Source organism: Simochromis diagramma, unplaced genomic scaffold (assembly GCF_900408965.1).
Source record: "Simochromis diagramma unplaced genomic scaffold, fSimDia1.1 OVJJ01000141.1, whole genome shotgun sequence".
Taxonomy (NCBI): Eukaryota; Metazoa; Chordata; class Actinopteri; order Cichliformes; family Cichlidae; genus Simochromis; species Simochromis diagramma.
In genome coordinates this window covers 964,702-984,590 of record NW_024387350.1, presented here as the reverse complement: position 1 = coordinate 984,590, position 19,889 = coordinate 964,702, and the positions used below count along the sequence as shown (strand labels likewise).

General features: G+C 44.4%; 1 protein-coding gene across 1 annotated transcript in view; it reads right to left on the bottom strand.

Annotated features, from left to right (window-relative positions):
* The window catches only part of LOC120718382 (basement membrane-specific heparan sulfate proteoglycan core protein-like), a 72,147-nt gene extending 52,997 nt beyond the window's left edge, over positions 1 to 19,150 (bottom strand). Inside the window, exons 1-8 of the mRNA XM_040006914.1 lie at positions 18,813 to 19,150; positions 17,580 to 17,700; positions 17,306 to 17,341; positions 16,857 to 17,123; positions 16,035 to 16,304; positions 15,652 to 15,930; positions 13,443 to 13,712; positions 13,061 to 13,339 (exon numbers count right to left, since the gene is read on the bottom strand). Coding sequence (XP_039862848.1) covers positions 13,061 to 13,339; positions 13,443 to 13,712; positions 15,652 to 15,930; positions 16,035 to 16,304; positions 16,857 to 17,123; positions 17,306 to 17,341; positions 17,580 to 17,616 — 1,438 coding nt within the window. The 5' untranslated portion in view covers positions 17,617 to 17,700; positions 18,813 to 19,150. The remainder of the gene's footprint in view (positions 1 to 13,060; positions 13,340 to 13,442; positions 13,713 to 15,651; positions 15,931 to 16,034; positions 16,305 to 16,856; positions 17,124 to 17,305; positions 17,342 to 17,579; positions 17,701 to 18,812) is intronic.
* Positions 19,151 to 19,889: the final 739 nt, after the last annotated feature.

Here is a 19,889-nt window from a genome sequence, read left to right as displayed (position 1 = left end):
GCCTTAAGTAGAAACAGTGGTGGAGCCTGCTGAAAATCCAGACACTCTGGCCTGTTTAAAGTGCTCAAACCCAGTTTGCATAGTTACAGAACTGCAACACAGAACAGCCACAGTGTGTGGCATCAAGTGTCAAACATGGAGGAAGAAGCGTGATGGTCTCCAGCTGTGTGCTGGACCCAGGGTCGGTGACTTGTGCAGAATGAGAGGCACCCTGAACCAAAACAGCTGCCACAGCATTCTGCACCACCATGCAATTCCCTCTGGTAGGTACCTAGTTGGTCAGGGTTCATAAAAGCTGAAAGACAGTCCAAGCTATGCCAGAACTACCCCAGGAAAAAAGAAGCTTGAAAACATGGAGTGTCCAGCACAGTATCCAAACTTTAACCCCATCAAGCTGGTTTGGGATGAACTGGACAGAAGAGTGAAAGCAAAGCAACCTACAAGTGACACACATTTATGGGAACATCTGTAACAGATATGAGAAGAACTTTCTGAAGAATATTTGATTTCTCTTGTAGAAAAAATGCCACAAGCGTGTTCAGCTGTCATATCTGCCAGAGGTGTTTACTTTGATGAGTCTAAAGTTTAGAAGACATGTAGTTCAAATTAAATTCCTCACTAAGACCAAAAAAGTGGACCACATCAGTCCAGCTCTGAGGTCTTTACACTGGCTGCCTGTCCGTCAGAGGATAGACTTTAAAGTTCTGATGCTGGCCTATAAAGCTCTGAATGGTTTAGGACCAAAATACCTCAGTGACCTCCTGACCCAGTATGAACCTTCCAGATCCCTCAGGTCATCTGGATCCGGTCTTTTATCAGTTCCCAGAGTCAGAACCAGACACGGAGAAGCTGCATTCAGCTTTTATGCTCCTTATATCTGGAACAAACTCCTAGAAAGCCTCAGATCAGCTGAAACACTCAGTTTATTTAAATCCAGGTTGAAGACTCACCTGTTCTCAGCTGCATTTGAATAAAGCACCAAATCCACACTTTTAAGCTTCAACTTCAAAACTTACATTAAACTACTGATTTTATCTACTGTTCTGATTTTATCTGTTTTGATTTTATATACTGTTTTGTTTGTTTGTTAATTAGTTTGTTTGTTTGCTTGTTTTAATCAATTTTAAATCATGCTTTTAATTTGTTTTTGTTTCTAATGTCTCTGTAAAGCACTTTGAATCACCTTGTTGTTGAATTGTGCTATACAAATAAACTTGCCTTGCCTAGAGCAGATTATCAACAAAAAAGAGTAATCAGAGTATCTCAAAATAAAACTAAATAAAACTGAGACTCACACGACATTTTTCAACTATTAAATAAGTCCAATTAAAGACAAACTCACAAAGCAAATGAAAATAAATATTTGAACATCTCGGAAATAGTGGGCAGCATGACAGAAGTGAGACCTGCTGCGATGTAAGGATTGGAGATGGTGGCACTGACAGAAAGGAGTGAGTGAGCAGATCTGAGGGACAGCCTGGGTTGAGTGGATTGGAGACAAAGTTAGAGAGGCGAGGCTGAGATGGTTTGGACATGTGCAGAAGAGGGATGGGGGATATTTTGGACAAAGGATGCTGACGACGGAGCTGGCACAGATGAAGACCAGAGAGAAGGTTTTTGGACGTAGTCAAGGAGGACATGCAGGGGCTTGGTGTGAATATAAAATAGAAATACAATATTACCAACCCCCCAAAATATATAACTATGGGGACAGATAGTAACGTCTTCTTTGACTTAGACTAAATTCCAAAGAATCAGTGGTGCCTTATTTTGAAAATTATTTTTTTTAAGTCATAACACTGTTCCTAATCTATTGACAGTGCTACAATGATAGAAAAAACTATAATTAAGTAAATAAAGCCTCATCCGTTCATCATTGTGCCAAAGTTTGGACATTTTTACAGCACAGTTGTTGAAGACGAAAGAAGAAGAGGAGGACGGAAAGTAGAAATGTGACAAAAAGCTGACTTTGCTGCTTGTCCTGTTACACTTTAACACAAAATATCATTAGCAGCATTTCAAGGAACCAATAAGTGTGTTGATTAAGCTTCAATGTAATTATAATTGTCTGTGTTCATAGTGCTCCTCCTTGAATCGCTACCTTATCGTGGTGGAGGGGTTTGTGTGTCCCAGGGATCCCAGGGGCTATGTTGTCTGGGGGCTTTTGCCCCCTGGTAGGGTCTCCCATGACAAACTGGTCCTGGGTGAGGGACCAGACAAAGAGCGATTCAGAAGACCCCCATGAAGAGAATATCGAGGGAACAGTTTACCCTGCCCGGGATAGGGTTACCGGGGCCCCGCCCTGGAGCCAGACCCGGGGAGGGTGCCCGAGGGCGAGTGGCCGGGCCTTAGTCCATGGGGCCCGGCCGGGCACAGCCCGAAGAGGAGACATGGGCCCATCCTCCCGCAGGCCCACCACCCGCAGGAGGCGCCATAGGGGTCGGGTGCATTGTGAGCTGGGTGGCGGCCAGGAGCGGAGGCCCTGGCGGACCGACCCCCGGCTGCCAAGACTGGCAATAGGGACATGGAATGTCACCTCTCTGGTGGGGAAGGAGCCTGAGTTGGTGCGTGAGGTTGAGAGGTACCGGCTAGATATAGTTGGGCTCACCTCTACGCATTGTCTGGGCTCTGGAACCAGTCTCCTGGAGAGGGGCTGGACTCTGTCTCAGTCTGGAGTTGCCCCTGGTGAGAGGCGGCGGGCTGGGGTGGGTATTCTTATATCCCCTCGGCTTGCTGCCGGTACGTTGGGGTTTTTCCCGGTGGACGAGAGGGTTTGCTCCCTGCGCCTTAGGGTCGGGGAACGGGTCCTGACTGTCATCTGCGCTTATGCGCCGGGTGGCAGTTCGGAGTACCCAGCCTTCTTAGAGTCTCTGGGGGGGGTGCTGGAAGGTGCTCCACCTGGAGACTCTGTTGTCCTGCTAGGAGACTTCAATGCTCACGTGGGTAACGACAGCGAGACCTGGAGAGGCGTGATTGGGAGGAACGGCCTCCCTGATCTGAACCCGAGCGGTGCTTTGTTATTGGACTTCTGTGCTAATCACAGTTTGGCCATAACGAACACCCTGTTCGAACATAAGAGTGTTCATAAGTGCACGTGGCACCAGGATGCTCTAGGCCGTAGGTCGATGATCGATTTTGTAATCGTATCACCAGACCTGCGACCATATGTTCTGGACACTCGGGTAAAGAGAGGGGCTGAGCTGTCAACTGATCACCACCTGGTGGTGAGTTGGATCAGGTGGCGGGGGAGGACGCTGGACAGACCTGGTGCACCTAAACGCGTAGTGAGGGTGTGCTGGGAACGTCTAGCAGAGGCCCCAGTCCGCGAGATCTTCAACGCACACCTCCGGCAGAGCTTCAACAGCATTCCGAGGGAGACTGGGGACATTGAGTCCGAATGGACCATGTTCAGCGTCTCCATTGCCGAAGCTGCTGCATTGAGCTGCGGCCGCAAGGTGGTTGGTGCCTGCCGTGGTGGTAATCCCCGAACCAAATGGTGGACACCAGAGGTGAAGGGAGCCACCAGGCTGAAGGAGGAGGCCTATCGGGCTTGGTTAGCCTGTGGGACTCCGGAGGCAGCCGACAGGTATCGACAGGCCAAGCGGAATGCGGCTCGGGCAGTGGCTGAAGCAAAAACTCGGGTGTGGGAGGAGTTCGGAGAGGCCATGGAAAAAGACTTTCGGACTGCCTCGAAGAGATTCTGGCAAACCGTCAGGCGCCTCAGGAGGGGAAAGCGGTGCTCTACCTGCGCTGTGTATAGTGCTGGCGGAGCGCTGTTGACGTCGACTGAGAAAATTGTCGGGCGGTGGAAGGAATACTTCGAGGACCTCCTTAATCCCACTGACACGTCTTCCGAGGAGGAAGCAGAGTCTGGGGACGAGGGGTATGATCCGCCAATTTCCGGGGGCGAGGTCACTGAGGCAGTTAAACAACTCCTTGGTGGCAGAGCCCCTGGTGTTGATGAGGTCCGCCCCGAGTTCCTGAAGGCGCTGGACGTTGTAGGGCTGTCTTGGTTGACACGTCTCTGCAATGTTGCGTGGAGATCAGGGGCAGTGCCTGTGGACTGGCAGACCGGGGTGGTGGTCCCCATCTTTAAGAAGGGGGACCGGAGGGTGTGTTCCAACTACAGGGGGATCACACTCCTCAGCCTCCCTGGGAAAGTCTATGCCAGGGTGCTGGAGAGGAGAGTTCGTCCGCTAGTCGAACCTCGGATACAGGAGGAACAATGCGGTTTTCGTCCTGGTCGCGGAACACTGGACCAGCTCTTTATCCTCTCCAGGATACTTGAGGGTGCATGGGAGTTTGCCCAACCAGTCTACATGTGTTTTGTGGACCTGGAGAAGGCATTCGACCGTGTCCCTCGGGGTGTCCTGTGGGAGGTGTTGCGGGAGTATGGGGTGTCTGGCCCATTGCTACGGGCCATTCAATCCCTATACAACCGTTGCAAGAGCTTGGTTCGCATTGCCGGCAATAAGTCGGACTCGTTCCCGGTGGGTGATGGGCTCCGCCAGGGCTGCCCTTTGTCTCCGGTTCTGTTCATAATTTTTATGGACAGGATTTCTAGGCGCAGCCAAGTGGCGGAGGGCTTTCGCTTTGGTGGCCTCAGAATCTCATCTCTGATTTTTGCGGATGATGTGGTTCTGTTGGCTTCATCGGGTGAGGGCCTCCAGCTCGCACTGGAGCGGTTCGCAGCCGAGTGTGACGCAGCGGGAATGAGGATCAGCACCTCCAAATCTGAGGCCATGGTTCTCAGCCGGAAAAGGGTGGAGTGCCCACTCCGGGTCGGGGATGAGTTCCTGCCCCAAGTGGAGGAGTTCAAGTATCTCGGGGTCTTGTTCGCGAGTGATGGGAGAAGGGAGCCGGAGATCGACAGACGGATTGGGGCTGCGGCTGCAGTAATGCGGACGCTGCACCGGTCAGTCGTGGTGAAGAGGGAGCTGAGTGTAAAAGCGAAGCTCTCAATTTACCGGTCGATCTACGTCCCTACCCTCACCTATGGCCACGAGCTGTGGGTAGTGACCGAAAGAACGAGATCGCGGATACAAGCGGCGGAAATGAGCTTCCTCCGAAGGGTGGCTGGCCTCTCCCTTAGAGATAGGGTGAGAAGTTCGGCCATCCGGGAGGGGCTCAGAGTAGAGCAGCTGCTGCTCCACATCGAAAGGAGCCAGCTGAGGTGGTTCGGGCATCTGGCAAGGATGCCCCCTGGGCGCCTCCTGGGCGCCTCCTGGGCGAGGTGTTCCAGGCATGTCCCACCGGGAGGAGGCCCCGGGGCAGACCCAGGACACGCTGGAGAGATTATATCTCTCGGCTGGCCTGGGAACGCCTTGGTATTCCCCCGGACAAGCTGGAGGAGGTGGCTGGGGAGAGGGAGGTCTGGACCTCTTTGCTTAGGCTGCTACCCCCGCGACCCGACCTCGGATAAGCGGATGAAGATGGATGGATGGATGGATGTGTTCATAGTGCATAATTTAAATAAAAGCTTAATATAAACCTTTGGTTTTGAGTTTTATTTTGCAAACATGATGTAGGATACAACAGAAATGCTGCTCATAGCTAGAAATAAAAACACACACATAAAAAATACTTTCACTGATACATTCAAATCCATACAGCATGTGTTGCATCATTAAGTCTGATATAATGTAGGAGATCACAAACAGCAATAATACTCACTGTTACCTGCATTTAACACAGCAAAAGCTGAATTTAAAACCAGATTATTAGCTGCTAAACATCATGTTTCAAATGTTTTCTTGCTGCATCAAATGTTACGCAATCTACATTTTATATATTTTCTATGAAAGCTATAAATGCTCCCAGATGAAATACGAAACAAGAGCACTAAGTGTAGAGTATGCCATATATTATTATTTCTAACAAACTGATACCACAGTGTCAGGGAGGAAATCAAAGACTAAAATCAAACAGAAAATATATCAACAGAGAACAATTTTAAAAATATTTTAGACGTTTGGCTATAATGTGATGTAAAACCTGTCATATTGTCTCCTCAACAGAAGCTGTTGTCATCAGTCACTTTCCTCGTTCTGTTGATGGTGAGCTGCTCTTTATGGACCTGAAACAAAATCATAACAAACAGCTGTGAAACAGACTCATGCACATGTGTGTAAATGATATACGCTGCCCTCTGACATGCACTACCTTATGTGTGCAGTTTCATTATTCTAGAGAAACCAATAAAAATAATCAATAAAAGCTGGATTAAAGGAGTTTATAAAAACAGGTTTTAGTCCACACAGATTTACTATTTCACACTCATTTCTTACATTTCTTACATTATCTGCTTTAGCAAATCTTTCTGTATATCCTCGTCCTATCAGTCCCCTCCACCCAGGCGTAATTCTTTGTTTGTATTCATTCATTAAAATGTTTTTCTTCATGAGACTGCATAGACAGGAAGGAAACGTGGAGGCAGAATGTTACGTCCCCTCTTAAATGCTAGGCGATGAGGGTGGGGGACAGTAACAGTTAGATCCAGGTGGAATGAAAAGAACACCAGGCAGAGGTATTTAATATAAAATAGATCTTTATTGTAGGCAAACACCTCAATAATTATAAATGGCAACAACAAAAGGAGACAGCACCGCTGCTTTAATAAGAAATCAGGGAGGTCAACCCAAAGTGGTAATGACCACTTCAACAAAGAAAACAAAAATAAGGCTTCAACAGAAAGAGACAGCAACGCTGCTAACAAACAATATCCAGGCAGGCCACACAAACTAATGAAGGCCGCCGTCACTCATGGGCAATCACTGCTCAGTTAAGCACTACTCACACACCAGAGCCACACACCAGAAGGCTGGTCACACGCAGCAGGCTGTTCCACACCTAAGTCAGTAGCACACTCTGACCAGCACAGAGGAAAACCACCAGAAACCTCTCCCTCCTCCTCCACACTGCTCTTCTCCAGCTTATATCACCCCTGAGGGTAATTGGTTGTAATGAGAGCAGATGAGCAGCAGGTGTGACCTAAAGGAGAAGGCAGGGGCAGAGAGAGACAAGGGCAGGGGCCAGAACGAAGGAGGAGGAGAGGGAGAAGACAACACCACGCCCACACACTCCCACAGCCTCCCAGGATGTAACATTCCCCCCACCCTATATCCACACTAAACAAAACACAGAATAGACCCATCACTATGCACTGCGTGAGAGTGCATCAGCCACCAGATTTTCAGTCCCTTTCTTGTGCTGGATAACCAGATCATAATCCTGCACCAGCAATGCCCAGCGCATTAGTCGCTGGTTGTGGTTGTACATGCGCTGGAGGAAAGTGAGGGGGTTGTGATCTGTATACACCGTTACCGGAAAGGAGCTAGAGCCCACATACACAGTGAAGTGCTGCAAGGCCATCAGCATCGCTAGAGCTTCTTTCTCTATGGTGGAATAGTGTAGCTGATGGCGCTTGAACTTTACAGAGTAGTAGCAGACTGGGTGACACACACCCTCTGCGTCGTCTTGTAACAGCACCGCACCAGCTCCGGTGGCACTGGCGTCGACTTCCAGCTTGAAAGGCTGAGAGAAGTTAGGGGCAGCCAGAACTGGGGCGCTGCAAAGGAGGGATTTTGCAGACTCGAAGGCGTGCTGGCATTCCCCTGACCACTCAAAAGGGACTTTGGGGCTACATAGCCTTGTCAAAGGGGCCACAACTACCGCAAAGTTCTTGCAAAAACAGCGGTAGTATCCAGTCATGCCCAGGAACCGCTTTAACTCCCGCCTAGTGGCTGGGGCCGGGTAGCTGAGGATAGCCTCGACTTTTGCCTCCACTGGGCGTACCCGCCCGAAACCCACCTGTTTCCCCAGGTACATGACTGTCGCTTTGGCGAACTCGCACTTAGCGAGATTTAGAGTCAACGAGGCGTCGGCCAGTTGCTGAAATACCGATCGTAGGATGGCCACATGCTCTTCCCACGTGGCTGTGTATATCACTACATCATCCAAGTACACATTACATTGAGGCACGTCTCCTAAAACCAGCTGCATCAAACGCTGAAATGTGGCCGGAGCATTTTTCATGCCAAATGCCATCACTGTGTACTGCATGAAATGGTCGGGTGTGACAAATGCAGAAATGTCAGAGGCTCTGGGGGTCAAAGGCACCTGCCAATATCCTTTAAGAAGGTCCAGTTTGGAAATAAATGTGGCAGGACCTATGTTATCAATGCAGTCCTCCATACGAGGAAGTGGAAAAGAATCGGTGACAGTCACTGCATTTACCTTACGGTAGTCGGTGCAGAAACGTGGGGTGTCATCAGACTTGGGCGTAAGTAAACATGGAGAGCTCCAAGGGCTGTGACTCTGTTTCGCCAAACCATTCTCCACTAGATAACTGACCTCCTTCCTCATCACCTCGCGCTTTCCCATAGGGCAGCGGTACGCGTGCTGTTTGATTGGGGTTGCGTCACCAACATCGATATCATGTTCACAAACATTAGTACGCGAGGGCACATCACCAAAGAGAGAGGGGTAGGAGTGCAATAGATTAAGCACATCTTCGCATTGTGAAGGGGACAGATGAGACAAGTGGGCCGTTACTTTGGCTAAGTAAGCTGAATTCGCCAACCGTCCACACTGTTGTCCCTCAGAAAGTATATGCAGATCGTCGTCAGCACTGGCCTCTACACTCAGCACGGTGGCAGAGACAGAGCTGGAGGTTTCCGCACTGGCAACAGTCTCATGGGTTTCCCTATCATGGTAGGGTTTTAACATGTTGATGTGGCACAGGCGTGTTTTCCTCCTGCGCTCTGGGGTACTGAGAACATAATCTGTCTCAGACACCTCACTATGACGTACGGTCCCGCAAAACGGGCCGTAAGAGCAGAACCAGGCACCGGTAGCAACACTAAAACCTTGTCCCCAGCCTGAAAATGCCTTTTCACAGCCTTTCTGTCATGCCACGTCTTCATGCATGCCTGGGCAGTACACAGGGCCTCTTTCGCTAATGAGGTAGCACGTTGCCAACGATCCTTACATGTCTTCACAAAATCTGCCACGTTAGTTTTTGGAACACCCCCACTAAGGAACCTCTCTTTCACCATCTTTAGCGGGCCCCGCACCTCGCGGCCAAACACAAGTGTAGCTGGGCTGAATCCTAAGGACTCTTGCTTAACATTGCGTATTGCAAACAGTACAAAGGGGACACCCTCATCCCAGCTTCTGCCCGTGTCATGGCAGTACTTTTTTAGCATGGCCTTAAGTGTTTGGTGCCAACGCTCAAGTGCACCCTGCGACTCTGGGTGATAAGCACTAGACACAGAATGAGAGACGCCCAGGGAAGCTAAAGTCTGTTTAAATGCTCGAGATAAGAAATTAGTTCCCTGGTCTGTTTGCACTGTTTTTGGAAGACCAAAGGTGGTGAAAAACTTGATTAGCGCCTTAGTAATGTTTGCAGTGGTGACCCTCCGCAGAGGAATTGCTTCAGGGAACCGCGTGGACAAACACATTATGGTCAACAAAAACTGATTGCCTGCTCGTGTTCTTGGCAACGGACCAACACAATCGACCAAAACATGCTCGAATGGCTCACCAACAGCAGGTATTGGACATAGTGGGGCGGGGGGCACAGTTTGGTTTGGTTTGCCCACCAGTTGACACGTATGACAAGTATTACAATACTTCGCAACATCTGCCTTCATTGCCGGCCAGAAGAAGTGCTGCAGAATACGGTCATATGTTTTAGTTATCCCCAAATGTCCTGACCATGAATGGTCATGGGCTAATTGTAGCACGTGCTGACGCAAACTAGCCGGGACCACTATCTGTTGGACTACACTCCAGTCCTCCCCTGGCTTTGAAGTCCACCTGCGCATTAGCAATCCATCACATACAACAAATGTCTGCTTCCTGTCTCCTGTCAGATGATCACTCTCATCTACGGCAGCAAAACATTTGGTTAACGATGGGTCTGCTTTCTGAGCGATAATAAGGGCCTCCCGTGTGAGGAGAGGGGGGGCTGCGGGTTCAGGAGCAGGCCCAGCCACTTCTTGAGCCAGTTCCTTGGCATCAGGACCCACCTCCCCCTCCTCAGAGGGCATCACATCCATCTCCAGCATAGAGCCGACCACTGACCCTGACAAGTCAACCACTTCTCCCTGCCGATGGGCCTGTGACCGGGTAAGAACACCTACGGGAAACACATCCGGGTGCTGCCGGTTTAAAACATCTGGCAAGGGGTTTGGGTCAGGGGTCTTTGTGACCTCTGGGGTAGGATAAACCTTCCCACCTGCAATGTCATTGCCCATTATGAAGTCCACACCATCAATCGGGAAACAAGGACACACAGCTACAGGAAAAATGCCACTTACTAGGTCACTCTGCACCCAAATTTGATGGAGGGGGGCTGGCACATAAGTCATTCCAACGCCCCTAACAATAACATCAGTGCCGCTGGCGGTCTTTTCATCAAAGGCAAGTGCACTAGCCAGTATGAGGGACTGTGAACCACCTGTGTCGCGTAGAATGGTCACAGTACGCCCATCTCCAGGCTTACCAGAGAGTGACACCGCTCCTTTGAAAATGAAAGGTTTAAAACATTCGTCAGGCGTTTCAGTGCTAAGTGGTCTGCTACCAGGAGAAGCGTTTTTAATCAGCCCTATCCCTTTTGGTTTGCGTGGTGTTGAACCTGGCTGTCTCCGCCTGTAGGCCTCGCAGTCCGCTATTAAATGGCCGGATTTAAAACAGTAGAAACACTTCCGGTCTGACCTGGGACGAGGCACAGGCACCTCTCTCCTTGTGTCTTGCTCACCACTAGCACCGCTAGCCTTTGCTAGTATGTCGCGTCGCTCATGCTTAACAACACTGGTTTTATGGACGAGTGCGAACTCGTCAGCCAGGGTCGCGGTCTGCTGCAACGTAGAGACCTGCTCGTTCAGATATACCGCCATCCGCTCGGTGATGCAGTTTTTGAATTCCTCAATGAGAATTAATTCCTGTACCGAAGCTAGGTCTGCAGCTTTACAGAGAGAGACAAGGGGAGGGGCCAGAACGAAGGAGGAGGAGAGGGAGAAGACAACACCACGCCCACACACTCCCACAGCCTCCCAGGATGTAACACAGAACATGACAAAGATAAGATCTGATGGCTGAGGACCAAAGTGGCTCTTCAGTCACGAGGAGAAGCTCCACCTACTGTTACGTGTCATGGCTCGCATAATTCAAACAGAAAGAATCACTTTCCACAGGAAGAACCCACTGGACCATCACACAGGTCACCCAGCTTCCTAAAGAGGAAGGCTGGGGTAGTATCTATGAGACACAGTCAGTTATATTCAGAGCACATTAAATGAATGCTCTCTTTCTGTGCATCTATGCTCAACAGCATGAAACTGTAAAATGTCCTCTCAGCCTGAAACAGATCTACAGGACATTAAAATTATCGTCTAATTTAACTGAAACAAGTGAAACACACTGAGAGAGCAGATAAAACAGTTAAAGAGCTCCTGTAAAGATTTCATACCTGGGGTTGAATTTGGATTGACATTACAATAGTCAGAGCTCTCCTCTGGGTCACCACGGTGCTCTGTTGAGGTCATGAAATGAAAGCATTTAAAAAACAAACAGTTTTGCAAATGTAATATATTTTATGTTGGATACTCACGTGTCTTGTTAATCACTTTGAGCTGATTCACACATGAATCACCTTCTATTTGACCTGAAATAACATTATTTATTTTAATAATCACAGTTATTTTATAACAGCCTCCATGAGCTGTGAATGAATTAAAGTTTATACTGTACCAGTGTCAGTGCTTTTAGAGCCTCTGATTGTCTCATAGACACAACGATCACCTGCAGGTCAAAGAAAATTATTCTACTTATCATTACTATTATCAAGTATTCTCATCAGTAACGTTTATATTAAATGCTGTTATTAACTTTGTTTAATTCAGCAGTGTTACAACTGCAGCAGTCTTGTTGCAAAGAGCATCAGAATCTTTTAAACTACATGAAAAGCTAACCATGAAGAAGAGACGAGTACACCTGCTGCTGATCTTCATCCTGACTGACCCTCTGGTCATCAGCTGAACCTTTATTAAACACTTAAAAGAAGACATTTGCTTTTACATGGTTATCTTTTATACACGTTATACAACAGTTCCAACTCCAGGAATGCATGCTGTGTCTGTGCACATAAATATTTAAAGAGTAAAATCTCTGAGATCAGAGGAACAAAAAGTCTCACCTTTGGACTTCATGCAGTAATACAGCAAGAGCAGGAGGACAATAAATGTGATTCCAGAAATGAGTCCAACGATCATTAGAAATGAAGAGCTCTCCGAACTGAGCACATCTGTTGTAAATAAGAAACACAAACTGTTTAATTCAATAATTCAGAAGCTGCTTTAAAGACAATAAATATGTTCAAGGTCTCTGGATTTTTTATTTCTTAAGGATGTGACCTTCAGTCACTGCTGTAGTTTCTTAGTCCTCCCAGCTCTTCATTTTTTTTCTGTGGCTTGTCCAGTGTTCTCAGATTTTTTACGGACAGCCTGGACACCATGCTGAGATGTGCCAAGTGTTCAGCTAAATTAAAAACTCTATTGAAATCATTTTGCTGGTACAAAAATAATATTGTATCAAACTGTGTTATGTTGAGCATTTTTCAGAGATTTAACAAAGAAGGGGAATAAATGTTTGTTTATGTGACAAGCTGCAAGTAACAAAACATCTAAAGATAAAATTTAAAATTGTCTGTAAAGTTTATTTCACAAAATAATGCAACAAAGTGCTACTTTGCTGTTATTGTATTTTAAAGTGGTCAAAGGACTCTTAGTGGAGGGAGTTTGTAATAATAAAAGACAAAATTTTTTTCTTTTTAATAATTTATATAATTATTTTACACAAATGATGAAGCAACAAATCATCACTGTCTTGTTTATACCAGCTAAATATTCATTACACAAAGTACCTGAAAAAATAAAAGTCCAATATCAGGTCTGTGTCTCACAAAAACAATATGATTTTCTTTCTAGAACATTTACTTCATCCTGTGCTGATCATTGTTATGTTTGTAAAATGAAGCTCAACAACAAACATCACTTACTTGATGCTGACAAGTTGAAGGCTTCACTCCACTCTGTTGAAGAATATGAGTCATCTCTGCGTCGACTCTTACACGTGTAGTCTCCACTGCTGGACTCAGAAACATTGAATATCCAGTAATTATTGTGAGTCCACTGTGTGGTCTGCTTGGGTCCTCTCCATCTATACTCCCACTCAGTGGTTTCACCTCCTTCCTGCACCTCACATGTCAGACTGATCGTCTCGCCGCTGAATATCTGAGGCCAGCTGGGTCGTCCTTTAACAACAACCTTATTGGAAACTGTTTATTAACAGTTAAGATACAAACAGAAACATCAGCTCAGCAGAGAAAACTTAACACTGTGTGTCTGAATGTGAATTTCAAACTAAATGACTGAACTCACAGGTTATCTCAATGGTGACATCATCACTTTTATCAGTGTAGTAAACTGGGTTTCCTCTTCTTCCTCTGCAGTGGTAGATTCCTCCTTGAGATACTCTGATTACTCCGTTTTGTTGATCATCTGTTCTGATTTGAACTTCAGTGTTTTGGTCACATCTGAACCACTCATATTTCCAGCCAGCAGAGCTCCCCACAGAGCAGGCCAGTGTCACACTGCCCCCTACTGGTATGATAGTTGATCCTGGAGTCAGTGTGGCCCTGGGCTTACCTGCTGTTAGGGGGAAAAATAAATTGATTGAAGATTGTTTCATTTTTGTGCAGTCTGTGAATAAAGTAAAACTAAATGTAAAATGGTACATTTTAAATAAGAACATTATTAAGAATGTACTCTCTGTTTCATTCATTGGATGAGTTTGAACAGGCATCACAAATTAATGGTAAAAGCATCCCAGCAGTGTTAATACTGGTCTCATCCACTTCCTCCTCTCACACAGCTCTGTAATGCATTTCCATTTATAAACTAGTCCTTTCCCTTTCTGCTTAAAGCCTTCCTGCTCCCAGCAAAAACAGATTCATCAGAAGATTCTCGCTAATGTAAGACTCAGACGTCAGACCACACAGGAGCAGATCATCATAGCTGCACAGACAAATCTCAAATAGCACCACTTTAATTATGAGACTTCTAACTTTTCATTTCTGGCCTTCATCACATATTATCAATGATTTATTAACTGCAGCAGTTTGCTTTGATTTGGCATCAGTCAATCTTCTTTCCACACCATCAGAAGAAATCAACATTGATTCCTATTACAACCACTAAAGCAGTTCATTAGGCATAAAGAAAGCTCAGACAGGACCACTCGAGCTACAATCCGAGGAGACTTGTTTATACCCCACAGACGGACAGCATTTGGGCAGAACGTCCTCTCTGTTAAGGGTGGCCATCTGTGGAACAGTCTTCCTCAACCCATTAGAGAATGCTCTACACTCAATTTGTTTAAGGCAAAGGTTAAAAACTGGTTATGGACAAATCAAGTGTGTGATCATGTATGAGTTGTATAGTTTTAATGTTTTATTTGGGAACAGAATGGTGTGTATGTGTAAGTTTGGTGATGGAGTTTTTATTATGAATGAATGATGAATTTTTATGAATTATTATGTCTATTTTTTATGTTTAAGGACAACAGATGGAAATTAGCCCTTGGCTATAATCTGGTATGTTTACATTCATGTAATTTTTTTTTTTTACATTTATGTTCATTAACATGCACTGTCCTAAATAAATAAATAAAATAAACGTATCTTCATAACTTACACACTAATATCAACATTTCACACATCACTGCTTAAATAAAACAAACTCATCCATCATTCCTGAGATAAAATGTATAAAAACATGTAATCCATGAAGAAAATCCCTTCAAACAGTTCGGTCCCCTGTGGAGGAAAAAATGTCTGTCGCAGTCGTAAAATGTTGTTTCCACATTAGAGATGTGTTCACATTCACAGCATACAGCAGAAACTATGTTCACATCACTGGGCTCTCTACACCACTTCAGCTGCACAGACGTCACAGAGTCACCATCTCTGTTTCTAGGCTGCTACAATAATCCAGCTCAACAATGAAAACATTAGATTTCTGCTTGTAGCTCCATCAGTCACCATGACAACATCTCCATCTGAAATATTACAACAAACCTTTTCTCCACCTACTCATCTCTGTTTAACTTCCTACAAGCCTCACTGCTCTTTCTATGGCTGAGTAACAAAATCTACACCAGACAGAAAGAAAGACCCAAAGCACCTGGTGACCCCAGATTACATCACTGATGATGCATCCAATCACATTCAAAGATGTATCTTTCACATTAATGTCCCTCCACTGATTCTCCTCCATCTGCTCTGTTGTTCTGATGTGTGTTTGAGGTGAAGCTGATGGGTCTTCAGTCCTAAATATTTCACTACAGCTCTGAAACGAATTGTTCATCATTGGCTTTTATGCTAAATGTAATGATGGTGAATGACACAGAGTAGTTTAAATATTAAAGCAGATAACAGACAAGGATAACTTTTATCACTGTTTAATATAAACTGTAGTTTTCTTGTTATTCACTTTGTTTACTTTAAAGTGGTCGAAAACAGTTTTCAGTAACATTTTAGCCTCACTGATAAACTATATCTGAGTTTACTACCTACTAGCTGATACGTACTTGATGCTGACAAGTTGAAGGCTTCACTCCACTCTGTTGAAGAATATGAGTCATCTCTGCGTCGACTCTTACACGTGTAGTCTCCACTGCTGGACTCAGAAACTCTGAATATCCAGTAATTATTGTGAGTCCACTGTGTGGTCTGGTTGGCTCCTCTCCATCTATACTCCCACTCAGTGGTTTCACCTCCTTCCTGCACCTCACATGTCAGACTGATCGTCTCACCGCTGAATATCTGAGGCCAGCTGGGTCGTCCTTTAACAACAACCTTATTGGAAACTGTTTATTAACAGTTAAGATACAAACAGAAACATCAGCTCAGCAGAGAAAACTTAACACTGTGTGTCTGAATGTGAATTTCAAACTAAAATGACTGAACTCACAGGTTATCTCAATGGTGACATCATCACTTTTATCAGTGTAGTAAACTGGGTTTCCTCTTCTTCCTCTGCAGTGGTAGATTCCTCCTTGAGATACTCTGATTACTCTGTTTTGTTGATCATCTGTTCTGATTTGAACGTCAGTGTTTTGGTCACGTCTGAACCACTCATATTTCCAGCCAGCAGAGCTCCCCACAGAGCAGGCCAGTGTCACACTGCCCCCTACTGGTATGATAGTTGATCCTGGAGTCAGTGTGGCCCTGGGCTTACCTGCTGTTAGGGGGAAAGGGGAAAATGCATTATTCATTATGAACTCATACAAATATAGAAAAGGGAAATTTAAAGATTTGGTTTAATGTGGTGAAACTTTCCACCCACATTACTCTTTATCATATTTTTCTATTTATTTTCTCTCTGTGTTCTTTGATTTTCTTCTCGTGTCTTTCTCAACATGTGGATATTGTTTCTGTAACTCTGGTTTAAATCTCTAAATAATCACAGTATAAATGTTTGTCTGACCTGAAAGAGTCACACTAATGTAAACTAACACAGGTCACTGCTGAAGGACACACAATGATGGTTTCACAGCTCTGTGTGGTTTTTGGTTTAAATAACAGAAACATCAGTGACCTTAAACTTTATTAAACTTTTCATGTTTCTTCTTTTTCTTTGTTTTCAAGTTTAGAGTCTGTGAGTATTTTATCACTGTGTGTACTGTGAGTGATGTAACAGGTAAAATCAGTTTCCTGGTTAAAGTTTATGCTTTACAGCAACAGAAACAAGTTTCCATGACAACATTTAGTGCACATGTCACTGACGACTTACCCGTCACAGTTACAGAGACGATGTTACTGTTCTTTGTATTCTGTGATGTCTTCTTGTGAGCAGAGCAGCTGTATTTACCACTCTGAACTGTAGATGCAACTTTTAAACTGAGGCCTTTGTTTGTGTTGGAGTTTAAAATTTCTTGACCATCCATGATAAGTTTGTATTCCCAGTCAGTGTGTTTTCCTTCCTTCACCTCACATTTGAAGCTAACAGTCTCTCCGATGAAAAAAATTGTCGAGCTGGGTTCAACAGTTAGCACAGCATCTAGAATCCAACACAAACACAACATCATTGATCTGAAACACTTTTATGTACTTTACAAATCAAAATCTGTTCATAAACTTATAAATATATTGAGAAATAAAAACAGAAGTGGAAAGTGTTTAAGATTGATGCATTAAGATGAATATTTACTAAATAAATAAAAGTGCAAACTGTTGAGTCACCTTGAGCGTGTCCGCTGCAGAGGAGCGTACAGAGAACTGCAATAAAGGAAGAAACTTCACACATCATCAAACTGAAGACTCACTCAAACATGGCATCAGTCAAACACACCTGGTGTTACCAGAGGCTGCTAATCTAATCTAATCTAATCCAGTCTGCAAACAACCATGTTGAGAACAAAACATGAACTGAAATGCTGCAAATGACTGAAACTCTGTCATTTTACTAAAACATGTTCATCAGTCAATGAATCAAAGGAAGAAGTGATGCACTGACAGAATAGGCCCAGCTCACAGAGGAAAGTGGGTCCCATCCTCACATCCAGCTGTGACACGTCTGAAAACTTCTACGACTTTGTGTGAAGAGAAAGAAGAAGAAGCACACGAGACGCCGAGAACTGTGAAGAAAACAAAGACTTTAAAACTTCTTCTTCTCTCTGCTTCCTTCCTTTTATCACACCTTAACAAGCTCTGTCTACAGCATGCTTTGACATGTTTGGTGCTGCAGAAACAAATTAGTGAGATTTTTATGAAACTAAGTAATAATTTACTTAGTTGTAGTTGTATCATACACATGTGAGCTGAATAATGAATAGACAACATGAACAGATCACAAGTCCAAGTGAAGCTTTAAATGTGAAGTACTTTTGTTTTACATCCAGAAACACAACAAGAACACAGCTGTCTGCACCTTCACCTGCAGGTCTCACACACACACTGATCACATATATGCACATGTTAAACACTCTTTGTCATAAATCACATTCAGACACAGTATTAAATAAATCTAATTCTCAAAACTGTTCCACTCCTGAAACTAATAATTCATTTGAACCGTGACACGGAGAACAGGCAGAGGCAAGTTTGTGGACACTTTTAAAATATTTAATTTTCTTTTAGTTTATTTTTACTCTTTAAATTACTAAATTAATAAAATGCAGTCATAAAGTTATAAGTAAGTTTACCCTGGATGGTGAAAGTGGCCTCTATCGACTGTTTTTCTTTGTTAAGTATAGTTAAGAGTTTTGATGTATTAAACATCAAGACCATCAAAACATTTCAAATCCTGGAATAACTGCATAGGAAGTTTTAAAATTAAAGTCTTGGAGCTCGACTGGCTTCTTACAGAAACAGCGATGGACATTTTGTTTCCTTTGTCTGCTCCTCGTCTGCTTGTTGTGTTTGCTGGGAGCTTTGACACCAATAATAGTTACTCTCACAGATGCTCCAGCACACAAACGCATCATTCTGATGGGTTCAAACTGCTGTAGAAAAGTGATTAAAACCATTAGCAAGCACAAGAAGAGACATTTAGTATTTTCCTCCTGCCATAGAAATATTAATCAGCTGCTGCTAATTTTCAAGGAGCCACGAATCACTGATTACATTCTAAAGGCTGCTGCACAAAGTCACTACATTGCTTCAAAATACAACAAACACGTTTCCATGAAGTTTTGTAAACAGTTAAAAACAGATTGATAGATGATCAGCCCAGAGACGTAATACTTACTCAGAGCAAATGGTCACAGCAGGCGAGAGCACTTTTTCCCACAACAGTGAAATCTTTCACTAAAAATACTTTGTTTATCATTTTAACTGACAAACTTCACTAATGTAAAGTCATCACTGCAGAGTCTTTGAACATGAAGTTCAGTTCTGGTCAAATGTTCACTCAAATTCAGGAAGTGAGATGAAGTCCTCCTCCCTCCCTTCTCTTGTCTCTGTTTCCTTAAAAGTAGCTGTAACTGTTGTATTCAAAGAGATGAAAGCTGTTAACTTTGTCACTCAGTAACCACACAGTGAGCTACTTCCTGAGGCTCATGGGAAATGTTTTTGAGATCGAACAAACTTTGACCGACTTTAAAATGGCAGGTCGTTCAGACTGCAGCAGATAATCGTTCAGTTACAAGCACAGACTGAAACTCACTGAGATGAAACCGAAGAGACACTTTAACTCAGATCCAAAATCCATTTCCTATTTCTTGTAACTGTTGTATAGCTATGACCGATCAGCTATGACCTGAAGTGAATCCATTCTTATGGAATGGAAACAGGGAGAAACAGCTGAGCTATGCCAGGATTGGTATACAGTTGTAGCAGTAATTCTCTTCATGCTTTCCTTGCAGATGGTGGTTGGGTCATAATGGAGGGTCACATTTTATGTTGATAGAATTTGTTTTTATGCTGAGTTTGGTGTTTTTGTTTGTTTGTACTGCAGTTTGCTCACTAACAGGAGACTCCCAGTGCCTTAGCAGTGACTTGTTGGCTTTCTGTACTGTTTTATTATTTTCCCCTTTTTAATGGTGACTCATTGTGAGCATGTTGCTGCAGGTATTCTGAAGGTAGGTGTGCACGTGTGTGAAATTCAACAGAACGCTCTGCTGTGCTGCTTTCATGTATAAGAGATTACGCCTCAGAAAAAATACAATACGTTTAAATCTTTATTTGAACATTGTGAACACAACAAACACTAATAAACAACAAAACAAAACAATGAACCAACAGAATAGGAGTACAGATAACTTTAACTGTCATGAAATATAAGATCAGGCTTTCCCTGAGACAGTTCTAATTATGAGGTGATAAA